At 29.9% G+C, this 13,588-nt stretch overlaps 1 protein-coding gene across 4 annotated transcripts in view; it reads right to left on the bottom strand.

The window, feature by feature from the left end:
* The window catches only part of Dll (homeotic protein distal-less), a 144,987-nt gene extending 136,180 nt beyond the window's left edge, over positions 1 to 8,807 (bottom strand). For 2 of the 4 annotated variants that reach the window (XM_075311162.1, XM_075311164.1), the window contains exon 1: positions 6,798 to 8,807. In XM_075311162.1, the coding sequence (XP_075167277.1) occupies positions 6,798 to 7,006 (209 nt within the window). In that variant the 5' untranslated portion in view covers positions 7,007 to 8,807. The remainder of the gene's footprint in view (positions 1 to 6,797) is intronic. The other 2 variants (XM_075311161.1, XM_075311163.1) reach the window with 2 other exon arrangements.
* Positions 8,808 to 13,588: the final 4,781 nt, after the last annotated feature.

The following is a 13,588-nucleotide window of genomic DNA, read 5'->3' as shown; positions in this document are numbered from 1 at the left end:
TTTTTACATTGTAATTTCTGTCTTGGCGGTAGTTTTTACTTCAGTTAACCATATATTTCATAGTGTCATTTGTAGTGTGATAATTTTTTAATATGTCTGTCAAATGAGATGACAGTTTCCAACTTCTTCTGTGATGACTGTTGCACCACGAACATTATTGCCATAATGGTTCTGTAAACTTTTACTTGCTAAATAAAGCAAATAAAAAGAAAAAACGTCACACTACATTGGCTATGGGCACAAAATTGTCAAATCATTTATGAAATGATATTTCATAGTTGCTAAATGTCAAACTAAAAATGGATGAAAAGGATTAGCAAAACAAGAAAAAGTATTATAGTTTTTTTTTTTTATTTTGCAACAGTTTTTTTATAATATAAGGAGTTTGGGAAGTCAGAAAGTTGTTTTTGATATAAAAGAAAAATTTAAATGGATGCAATGTATGGTTTTATATATTTATGGTTGCTGTAAAATTTTTTTAGTTACAAAAATTCAAGAAAAAAAATAATATTTGAAGTTAGTACAATTTTATTGAGAAACAATTCTCGGTTCAACAAAGTCAAATTCTGTTTCTAAGTTAGAAGTAAAAAATTTAATCATACGAATTTGATACACTGCTTTACACCTAGGCTTGATAAAATTGATTTTTTACCGCAAATGCGAAAATGTGTTTTGATATTTAATATCTTATGGCGATTTCGATTTAGAAAAAAGGTGCAACATTCTCGAAATTGATTGCCAAATATAAAGGACACTGTCATAGATTTTGGATCCTGTATCCCTCACAATATTATGAATGAACAATAGCTTTGGAATGACACTATTATTTGAGCGAAAATACAATGAGGGAAAAAGTAGTGTAACACCAGGGATACATATTTTTTGTGAAACGAAAACGCCCTTAGATAAGAAAAAATCTACAAATATTTCTTGGTGACACAAAATGCTTGTTCCGTCTTTGAAATCAAGGTTTCCCATCAATAAAACATGAACACGAATATTATTTTTCAGTTTCTTCTGCATCTTTCTTCTAAAATCTTTTGATTTCTCAAAAATCAATCAACAATTTCCGCAATATTTAAATAAAGGTTAGGTTAGGTTAGGTGGCAACCCGAGGTATCAGGCTCACTTACTGGTGAATAAAACAAATATTTAAATATTTAGTCAAAGATATTGGTAAACATTAAAAAGATTTTACCAGCCCATATGTCTCTATAGGTTGTTGAATAAAATCACTAAATTAATTTACACCCGCATTTTTTACTAACAACAAACTATAATGGATAACTAAAATACTCACAAAAAAGACCAGATAAAAGTTTTGCCGTTTAATAAGAATAGTGGTCATATGGAAATTGTTATTAAATCCTAAATACAAAAATTTAAAACAAACAAAATCATTTTCACGCTAATAGCTAATGGGTTCAAGCGGACAATGTTGTAAAAAAATCCCTTTGAAAAATTATAATGTCCATAAAGATATAAATGGCCACGCGAAACAAAATATTAAATTGGTACACTTTCGATTGTATCTAAAACACCATCAGCATTTGAAAACAAACATTATGATATTTATGTCCCAGAAAATTTAAAACCATTGATGGACAAAAAAATAAAATTTTGCTCTCGTTTGCGAAACGGTGACATTTTCATTCACATTAAACTTTTAGAAATCACTTTGTATTGGAGAGTTATTCATGTTAAAAATGCCAGAAACAGAATTATTGCAAAATTTTACAGGTTATATTAAAACAGTTTTGGATTGAGGCGAGCATATATATGTATTCCATAAACGAAGGTTATTATGTGGACATATTCGACATAAATAAAATAAAATTGTGCGGGAATATATTCATCCAAAAAATATTTTTTGTTTGCTTACCCGAGTAAAAATTGAGAGATCTAATTTGATACGATTACATATGAGAATTAGATCTGAGCAAATCTCAATACTGGTCTAGACCCAATGTCTTAGACATCATTATGTATCACAATGGATTGAATAGTCTATGTGAGCCTGATACATCGGGCTGCCACATAACCTAACATAACCTAGACATCATTATACCTACCCCTATATATAGGTGGATCTGATTTTAGATCTAGTCATATATGGGATTATATCGATGTCTACATTCCAAAGTCTAAAAAGTCTAAAAAGTGAATTTACAGGAAACAAGTTCAACGTTTTGTTTTTTGAAATTTCTCAAAACCCGTTTAAGATAGAAATTCACTTATTTTCGGTCTTAAGATCATATTTTTTATAATTTTTTTTAGCATGTATGAACTTAAAATAGTGATAATAGACGACTTTAGACCGAACAAAGCTTTTTGCCCTTTTTGGATTGCATATTTTTTAAAACTTTAATCACAGGCTAAGTACAATATTAACCATAACTTTTGATAGAAGGGTCAAATAAATTCCAAATTTTGATAGGATGCAATTCACATCTATCCGAATAAAAAACAGCGAACTCCATTAAAACATGCTAAGTCCACTTAGCGTTCTCTGGAATGAGGCCATCGATATGTAATTTTATCTAATTCTGTCTCATTATATCTGGTTAAATCTGCTGTGATCCAAAGGGCCAATTTTGAGATGTAATTATATGTAATTAGATCCACTAATTTTTACACTGGTACTTATATTTTTATTTTACAATTGTAATTATATCCTAAACTATTATGTGGCCAGGATAGAGTAAATTTTATATACGTGAAAATATCCACAACAAATATTTTATTTATCACAATACAGTAAGCCCTAAACGTCCGTCCAGTTGAACAAACGGATGAAAACGATTTAACCCTAGCTGACCGTCCGTCTGGCGATATACGGACGGATGGACGGACGGATGGACGGGCGGATGGACGGACGGATGGACGGGCGGATGGACGGACGGATGGACGGACGGATGGACGGGTAGCAACAATTTTTATCGATCCTCGTAGAATTTCGGTATACATTTCGCCTAAGGCAATATTAAATGTAGGCTCTATAATATTGAAATTAGGATAAATATATTATTTATCAAGCCGATAGCCTTTGTAGCTAGTACTTTAATGTTTATTATAGTTTTTAGAATTGTAATAAATAAATAAATAATATTATTTCTCGATTTCAAATTCGAAATTTAAAATGTCTACGAAACAAAAAATTTCGTATTTCGTTCGAATACAACATTTTCAAAATAAATCATAGGCCATTATTTAAGTATTTTATTTTAACAACAAAAGTTCAATACCTTAGACAATTTAAAGATTGTCCATATACAAAAAAGTAAACAATAAACCTGTTTTTCTTTGATATAAGCTATTTAAAAATTGTTTGGAAAATGGGCATATATATTTAAGTTAACAATGTTTACTTTAATATTAAGGAAAATTTGCTAGTTGTATGTCTTTTAAGATACAACTTTTACGGAAGTACTCAAAGGCGAGTATTTTGAATTTAATAAAAAAAACACATTAAATACAAGAACAATAAAAAATGTTTCATTTTAAAAGACTTATTAACTCATACTTTTACGCCTGCCTATTTAGTTTAGTTTTCACTTGTTTTCTTATTTGCTTTTCTAACTTCAAGCTAAAGCTGTTTATACCTGCAGCTTTTCGAAAAAGGGGTCCATTTTTTTTCAATAATCGCTAAAGTCTAAATTTCGAAATATCAAAAAACTATATTTTTTTAATTTTGGAAAAATTTTTAATTTTCATCTTCAAAATTTAGAAGATGAAAAAAAATATTTAAAATTTTTTAATCCGGTATTTTCAATATCTTTGAAAAACTTTGAAGAGTCGGCCTTCGGCTGTTACCGGAGACAACTATTTCACATTTTGGTTTTGATTACAATGTCTTATACAACTTGTATATTTCCAATATATTTAGAGTCCTTATCGTCATATGCGTTATATTTCCTTTTTTAATTAACCACATATTTTTTTTTTTGATTTTCAAGTCCGTCCATCATATCCGTAGTTTATGACTTCAAAACGCTTTTGGTTTTGCTTCGTTTATATTTGCAAAATCATAGCAATTTTTCCAAATTTAAAACTATCCCAATGGGGATCTTTTAAAAACCAAAAATTCTGAAGGCCGTTTTTTGCAAATGTTTATTTTTCCTTAGGGGTCCGATTATAATACCAGCGTTTCCATAATTGCTAAAGGTGACATTTTGATATATCAAAAATTTATACATTTTTCCTCAATTTTCAAGTCAACTTTTTAAAATTTCAAAAAGTCAAAAAACCTGCAAAGCCGATATTTTAAACTGTAAAGTAACCGAATATTAGACAGCCTAAATTTTGATTTGGATTAATTTTTAAAATAAGTTGAAAACTATCAAAGAAGAATAAATATTTTTATAGACTTAAAAAAAACAGTATTTTCAATTTCTTAAAAAGTTAAAATGCCGGCCTTTGCGTTTTTTGCGGAAAAAGAATATTTTACGTTTTGGTTCTGATTAAAATGCCTTAGCTAAATAACTTTTGGAGGATTTGCAAAATCAAAGCATTTTTCCAAATTTGAAGCTATCGAAAACCCAAAAAATCCTACAAACCATTTTATTCAAAAATGTAAATTATCGAATAGTTGCCTTAATGGTTCCGATTTAATATCTGCGTTTCAATAAACGCTAATGTCGAACGGTGACATTTTGATATATCAAAAAATTACCAAATTTTTAGTAATCGAAAAGTATTTTTAGGTATCTATAATTTTCCTCAATTTTCAGATAAACTTTCCAGAAAGTCGCAAGGCTGGACTTAGCCAAAATTGCCAAATCCGTTGTTATTCACTGTGAAATAACCGAATATTGATTAAGTTACACAGTCTAAATTTTGAATTTTTTAGGTTTATCATATTTAGAGTTTTTATCGTCATATGCACTGAAAAAAAGCATGCCCGGTTCCAAAGATTTTGTCTTTACTTTAACAATTTTGGAATTGATTCCGAGCCAAAGAAGTGGAGAATACAAGTAAGGATACTTTTAATACACAATTCTCTTTTAAATTTGGGTTTTATGTACTTGCTTCAAGGAAGCAGATTTTAATTTTTCATTTTTCTCAGCTTTTTTTCTTCATATGCTATCAAAGTCCTTTAAAAGCGAGTTAACGGCAACTTTATTTTCCAAATTAAGACTCGACTTGCAGTAGAAATTATACTATGTTTCAGGTAAAAAACATTTTTAAAATAAAGAGCGGAAAAACATGTCATATTTTTGAACGATTTTTTGCTTTGTAGTCAAGATGCAAAAAGACAACAAATTTAAAGACAATTTCATTAATTTTAAAGAATTTTTCTGAATTATTAAAGTCAAGTTGACCTTTGCCCAAAATTTTTTTTTTCATGTTATGATGCCCATTTTTAAGTCAAATCATTTAATTATAAGGACAGTACGACTTCATTGAAAAGTTTATCGACTTTTGGACAAGGAAAAAAACTTTATATTAGAGAAATGTGTCTTCTATGCCAAGCTAAATTTGCATTTGTATTTTAAGGACATGAAATCTTTGGCCTCACTATATTTTTTTCAATCTGAGCTATGTTTCGTTTTTTGATCTTTTGAGTGGTTTTCGATTATTTGTGTAACATTGTTGACATTTTAACCATCAAAGAATTTTGTTTGAACACAGCCAACTGCATTCGAATTGAAGATTTAAAAAAAATTGTGAAATGTTTCTACGAGTTGATGAAAGTAAGTTCTATTATTAAAATATTTTTCGACAAATTTGAAGACAAGTATAGTAAAATTGATTCGAAGCCACAGTCCTGATCATGACCCCATCGTAGTTTAGGATATAATTAATATTGCAACTAATAAAAAAAAATTAAGAAAATATATTTTAGACGAAAATATTCCTAATTCCTATATGTCTACCAAATAACTTTCATTTATAGACTAAGATCGTCTAACCTTCTTTAGGTCTAAAGGATTATTCCCTAGTCTGTTTAACATATATATTTTTCCTTTGCTGGCTAAGCTAGTTTAGTAGACATATTCCAACATGTTAGCAATTTTTTTTCTTTAAATTGGAAAATTTTAAAAGTTTGCTTTTGTGGTTTCGATTACAACCCTTGACACAAATTCTGATATTAATTCAGTGAAACCTATCTAAATTGGAACTCCGAAAAATGGATACCTCTCAAAATTGGACAATTTTGTTTAATCTCTCACTAGTGGTTACCTCCTAAATATGGACAAGATTTGAGTGACCGTGAGTCTCCACTTTTGAAAAAAAAAAACAAAAAAATAAAAAAATTTTACTTTAAAAATAAACAAAAAATTTATCGTAAATTTCTCACTGATTTTGGGAATCGTATGAAAATTTCTATTTTAGTTTACATTGAATTTATCCGTGTGGTCATTGATTATTATAATAGCGTTAAGTTCTTAACACTTTTAAGACATTTTTGGCATAAGAAAAGTTGCATTGGTTGTGGAAAATTTTGAAAGACAAAAATTAAACCACATAATTTTTTTGCAATATAAATAATTTAACATTTTGCATTTTTTCTCTTTGCCACATGAAAATGTCCCCCCAAATTGAAAACTGAACCTCTAGTTTCTAATAAAAATTCTTATTTGAAATTTTTAAATATATGTTTTGTTATTTGATCCATATTTCCTTTCTATTGGCTTACATGTCGCTGTATTTTCCCGTCTTTCCGTCACATACGTTGAAGTAAACAACTTTTATAACATTTTATTAGACATTTATTAAAATTCTTCTTCTTCTTCCTATCTCCTATTAGAAAAATTCATATTAAAGAAAAAACAAAAAGAAATTATGCAACTTACCCAGCGGCAGCATGCTGTTGCAATTCAACAAAGGCAGATTTTCCTGGTATATTGGCACCGGTGGGTACCACAGAGGGGCCACCAGGGCCGCCAGGAACTCCACCGCCTCCACCACCACCGCCTCCGCCAGAACCGGCACCGGGTGTTATACTGGCCGTTGAACCACCATCCATATATTTTGGTGTGTGGGGGGCATCGGGAGCATCCATACCGGATTGAGGTGTGCTGGGAGGCCCCTCGTAGGGGCTCCCTAAATCAGTGAAATTAAGCGTGTTGGCGCCTATTGAGGCCACTTTATCTAAAATTTTGAAGGCTTTTTAAGGTACACGCGCACAACACTAAATCAACAGAGTGATGGGAAGGGCTGGTGATAATTATTTTCCAAAAATTTTATATATTTTTTATTATTTTTTGGTAAATTCAATATTTCTCACAAAATCTTTTTTTTTCTTAATGTAATATTTTACAAGCACGTGTTTTTCTTTTTCTTTATTGGGTTATTTAATTTTTATTTTTATTACTCTTCACCAGAAAAAAAACGAACATATAAACAAACTTTCAATTTTTTTTTGTTTTAATTACAGTTCTCCTTATTTTGGATTTTTGTAAAGCCACAGAGAATTCTCTTTATTGTTGTTTTACGTATCAAATATGTCTGTGTCTAGGCTAGCACCACATTAAATGAGTGTAATTAAAATTGATGACACTTATTAAAAAAAATAAAACTAACTGCCGCACAACCAATAACAAATCCATAGACAACACTCACACAAAGACAAAACCGCTTAAAAAAAATGACAACAAATCGAAGCAAGTTATGGCGAATGGGGAAGAAATATGCGTGGGTTTATGTGGTGGATTTTGAGTCACCTTTTTCGGGGGTTGCGGAGATTTTCTTATTGATCAAATAACTGTTGCTTATGCCTCCAGAGTTTAATTATATTCATTAAAATATTGTTTTAGATTTGGTTTTGGCAAGATAAAAAACAATGTCACACATAGACACTTCTAAGGATTACAACATTTGTAACCTTTTTTTGTTATTTAATATTTTTTTTTTATATTTTTTTAAGTGATTTGGATTTTATTATCACAATGTATTTTTTCTCTCAGTTGTATTTAGAATGCTGTTATTTACGTTCTATTAGGGAGTAATTTTATTTTCTATTTATTTTTGTAAACACTTATTTTTTTTTTTTTCAATTGGTACTTATTATTATTTTTATTATACTGCTGCTACCATTATTACCATTATTATTATTATTATTAACCACTTTTGCATTTAATTTTAATCTCAAATTAAGTTTGAGGGATAATTTCACGCGACGAAATTATGGTGTGCGGTCGCGACGCGCTTTTTCAGTTTTGAAGGAATCTTGAACGATTATTTTTAAATGTTGGTTACTTGATTGCCCCCATAAAATAAATTTGGAAAACAATTTAAGAATATAGAATAGTAGTAGAGTGTGATAGAGGATGATGTATAATGATCGTCGTTGGTGTAGAACACGGCAAAAATGCGTTGTTGTCGATGACAAAAGAATCTCGGTTAGACAGGGGCCAATAAACGTGACGTATTCGCACTGTGTATTATTATTATGATTATTTGGCAGAGAACGAACGAACGAACGGCGGCGACGACAACACAAAACACAACATTACCGCTGTAAAAAACATCAACAACTAACCATTAAAGACCATAATCAAAAATTTGCGACGGTGACGGTGATTATTTTTCCCAACACACAATGGTAGCTCATACACAAACACATCAACACACACACAGTCATTTAGCCCAAAGCCACTCTCAGATGCAATAGGGGCTTTGCTTATTCTCATTGTCTCTCTCTCTGTCTGAGAGCAAGAGAGAATCCAGTCGTAGTAGATTTTCTTAGTTGTAGCTTACGAAACGACACAGCGGAAATCCTCAAACATTGGGTGTTCGTTCATATGCACACACATATACGTCTGAGGGAAAACTACAAAAACGTGGTGTTTGTAGCATACACAATAACGTCTGCGCAACCAACCACGAACAAAGTGCGTTAACGACTAGGTACTAGGTGATTATAACAACAGCAGTTGTGAGCAGTTTTGTGGTTGCAAAGAGTATAGCACTCACATACTGGTGTGGCTGTGGGCAACAAAAACAAAGATTTGCAATAGCCTAACACTCGTACTCACACACACACACACCCGCTTATACACTATACTCAAAACAATAACCAGTTTACCCTAGGCACAATGAGAAAGAGAGTAAATTTTAACATTTGTAGTTTTAGTTTGTAGTACACGATGTGGTTGTAGTGTAGGAAAGAGAATTTTAAACATTTCTTTCCATAACCAAGAGTTAGAAAGAAACAACAAAATAACAAGGGTGGTAAAAACTTGTTTTTGATGGTGGAAAAACTAAAGAGCGTAGTATAGAAAATTAAATCATACCCACTTACTCTTTCTTTCTCAAGTAAAATGTAAAGGCCTTTGATACATTGTGTCTCGCTCACACTTGTTCTCTTTTATATATATATTGGGACCTCTTGTGATTGGTTGTCAATAATAAAAGCAAAGAAAAACACTCCCAAAGAAACTAAAGAGTGAAATACTCATTATACTAGCGTAATATATTCTCCTCTTACTCTCACAAAATGTAAGAGGAATACTAAATGTGAACAACCAACAACAAAACTCACCATACTCACACACAACACCACCCATGTGTAGTCGAAGGTAACCATTGGACTTCCATTTTTTCTTTCGTTAACAAAGAACCTGTTAGCCCCCACGAAGTGTTGCTACTCTCAACTGAAGGTTTTTTCTTTGTTGTTGAAGTTGTTTTTTTTTTTATTGTTTTTGTTGGCATGTATGGCATATACAATAGTCGTTGTTGTTTCTGTTTTGTATGAACTGAAAAAGAGAATGACAAAAAAAATACAACCTCACACTTGAGCGCCCTCCAACCAACCAACTCCACCCCATATTCACAATAACCTGGCTAAATTTATTTCGTCGTTTTGACCTAACTTTTCTCTACACTTTGCCGGAGTTTTACCAGAGTCTTGTTTTTTATACACTTGTTTTTTTTTTTGTTTTTATGCTTTTATTTATTTCCATATACCTCCCACAGTATTGGAGACCATTTGTTTTTTTGTTTTCGTTGTATATGCTTGTTGCATTGCTTTCATTGTAAATCCTCCCAAAAATTCTTTTTACATCATAAATTTTCAATTTTTCGTTAAGGTATTTTTTTTTGCAAGAATTGTTATGGATGTTTCGTGTAAATCATAATTCCCTTGTACTGAATGGAGCACAGTGTTTACCGATGGAAGGGGATAGCATATTACATATATCAGATATTTAAAAAGGAAATTCCGACCACGGTTGCCACAGTTGGTAGATTAGTAGAATTCTTGATTTTTCAAAATCCACGAAGAGAAATAAAATTTTGCAGACAATATGTCTGTTCTATTGAAATAAAATGTTCTATTGAAATAATTTTTTGACAAACATTTCTATAGAAATAAAATTTGAACAAAATTTCTTATAGCAATACAATTTTGACAAAATTTTCAACAGAAATAAAATTTTGACAACAATTTCTTTAGGAATAAAATTTTGACAAAATTTTCTATAGAAATATAATTTTGACAAAATTTTCTATAGAAATAACGTTTTGACAAAATTTCCTATAACAATAAAATTTTGACAAAATTTGCTACAGAAATAAAATTTTGACAAACATTTCTGTAGAAATAAAATTTTGACATTTTTTTTAAATAAAATTTTGACAAAATTTTCTATAGAAATATAATTTAGACAAAAGTTTGCTACAGAAATAAAATCTTGACAAAAATTTATATAGAAACAACATTTTCACAAAATTTCCTATAAAAAATAAAATTTTGGCAAAAATTTTCTATAGCAATAAAATTTTGACAACAATTTCTATAGGAATAAAATTTTGACAAAATTTTCTATAGAAATAAAATTTTGACAAAATTTTCTATAGAAATAACGTTTTGACAAAATTTCCTATAACAATAAAATTTTGACAAAATTTGCTACAGAAATAAAATTTTGACAAACATTTCTGTAGAAATAAAATTTTGACAACATTTTTTTTAAATAAAATTTTGACAAAGTTTTCTATAGAAATATAATTTAGACAAAAGTTTGCTACAGAAATAAAATTTTGACAAAAATTTCTATAGAAATAACATTTTCACAAAATTTCCTATAAAAAATAAATAAAAATAAAATGTTGGCAAACATTTTCTATACCAATAAAATTTTGACAAAATTTTCTATAGAAATAAAATGTTGACACAATTTTCTACAGAAATAAAATTTTGACAAAATGTTCTATAGAAATAACATTTTCACAAAATTTCCTATAACAATAAAATTTTGACAAAATTTGCTACAGAAATAAAATTTTGACAAACATTTCTGTAGAAATAAAATTTTGAAAAAATTTCCTATAGCAATAAAATTTTGAAAAAAATTTCTATAGCAATAAAATTTTGAAAAAAATTTCTATAGCAATAAAATTTTGACACAATTTTCTATAGAAATAAAATGTTGACAAAATTTTCTACAAAAATAAAATTTTGACAAAATGTTCTATAGAAATAAAATTTTAGCAAAATTTTCTATAACAATAAAATTTTGACAAAATTTGTTACAGAAATAAACTTTTGACAAACATTTCTGTTGAAATAAAATTGTGACAAAATTTCCTATAGCAATAAAATTTTGACAAAATTTTCTAAAGAAATAAAATTTTGACAAAACTTTCTATAGAAATAAAATTTTGACAAAATTTTCTGTCGCAATAAAATTTTGACAATTTTTTTTTTAATAAAATTTTGACAACATTTTCTATAGAAATATAATTTAGACAAAACTTTCTTTAGATATAAAATTTTGACTAAATTTTCTATAGAAATAAAATATTGACTAAATTTTCTATATAAATAAAATTGTGGGAAAATTTGTTATAGAAATAAAATTTTTACAAAATGTTCTATAGAAATAAAATTGTGGGAAAATTTGTTATAGAAATAAAATGTTGACAAAATGTTCTAAAGAAATAAAATTTTGACAAAAATTTCTATAGAAATAAAATTTTGACAAAATTTCCTATAACAATAAAATTTTGACAAAATTTGCTACAGAAATAAAATTTTGACAAACATTTCTGTAGAAATAAAATTTTGACAACATTTTTTTTTTTTTAAATAAAATTTTGACAAAATTTTCTATAGAAATATAATTTAGACAAAACTTTCTTTAGATATAAAATTTTGACAAAATTTTCTATAGAAATAAAATATTGAGTAAATTTTCAATAGAAATAAAATTGTGGGAAAATTTGTTATAGAAATAAAATTTCGACAAAACTTCCTATAGAAATAAAATTTTGAAAAAATTTTCTATAGGAATAAAATTTTGAGAAAATTTTCTATAGAAATAAAATTTTGACAAAATTTTCTTTAAAAATAACATTTTGACAAAATTTTCTATATAAATAAAATTTTGCAAAATAATTTTATACAATTATGCCGACGCCAATTTTATCGTAAATTTACTTCAAAATGAAATTATGATTAACAGTCAGATTGATCAACATATTTCAAAAAGCGAATTTCTATAATTGTTAATCCATTGAATGTAATATAATAATTATTTACATAATTAAAGGGTGATACGGTCAAAATTTGGTCAAGGGAAAACGCGTGTAAATCGGTGAAATCGTTTATTTAAAAAATCAAATTAAATTTCTTTTTCAAATTCAATTAGTATAAAATTCAGGACAAATATTCAGTTAGGCTTTCGCTTTTCCAAATCCGAATTGCCGGGCCTCACGCTTGACACCTGCCATCAGATTTTACAGCCACCTTGTACAGCCAGTTTGCCTTGAACTGCTGCTCGTCCTTAGCAGTTTTTTTGGTCTTCTTTAGGTTTCGCTTGACAATAGCCCGGTATTTCTCAATTGGGCGGAGCTCTGTCGTGTTGGGAGGGTTCTTGTCCTTGGGAACCACCTGCACGTTGTTGGCGGCGTACCACTCCATGGCCTTTTTACCGTAATGGCAAGATGCCAAATCCGGCCAAAACAGTACGGAACAACCGTGTTTCTTCAGGAAAGGCAGCAGACGTTTATTCAAACACTCTTTCACGTAAATTTCTTGGTTGACAGTCCCGGAAGCTATGAAAATGCTGTTTTTCAAGCCACAGGTACAGATGGCTTGCCAAACCAGATATTTCTTTGCGAACTTTGAGAGTTTTATGTGCTTGAAAATATCTGCTACCTTTCCCCTCCCTTTTGCCGAATAAAACTCCTGTCCCGGAAGCTGCTTGTAGTCGGCTTTGACGTAGGTTTCGTCGTCCATTACCACGCAGTCAAACTTCGTCAGCATCGTCGTGTACAGCCTCCGGGATCGCGCTTTGGCCGTCGTATTTTGTTTATCATTGCGATTTGGAGTCACTACCTTCTTGTAAGTCGATAGTCCGGCTCGTTTTTTTGGCTCGATGCACGGTTGTAGACGATACACCCAGCTTATTTGCGGTATCTCGGAGAGAGAGGTTAGGGTTTCGCTTGAAACTACCGGCAACTCTCTTTGTCGTCTCAGCGGCTTCCGGTTGTCGATTTCCCCCCGATCCAGACTTCCTGGCTGTCCCCAAACACTTTAATTACATTTGTAACGGTTGATTTGGCAACCTTTAGCGATTTTGCCAGCTTTGCGTGCGAGTAGCTCGGATTTTCGCGATGCGCGAGCAAAATTTTGATACGC

This window comes from Haematobia irritans, chromosome 5 (genome assembly GCF_050003625.1).
Source record: "Haematobia irritans isolate KBUSLIRL chromosome 5, ASM5000362v1, whole genome shotgun sequence".
In the NCBI taxonomy this organism is placed as follows: Eukaryota; Metazoa; Arthropoda; class Insecta; order Diptera; family Muscidae; genus Haematobia; species Haematobia irritans.
Note: the sequence above shows the minus strand (reverse complement) of the source record. Positions and strands in the feature narration are given on the sequence as shown.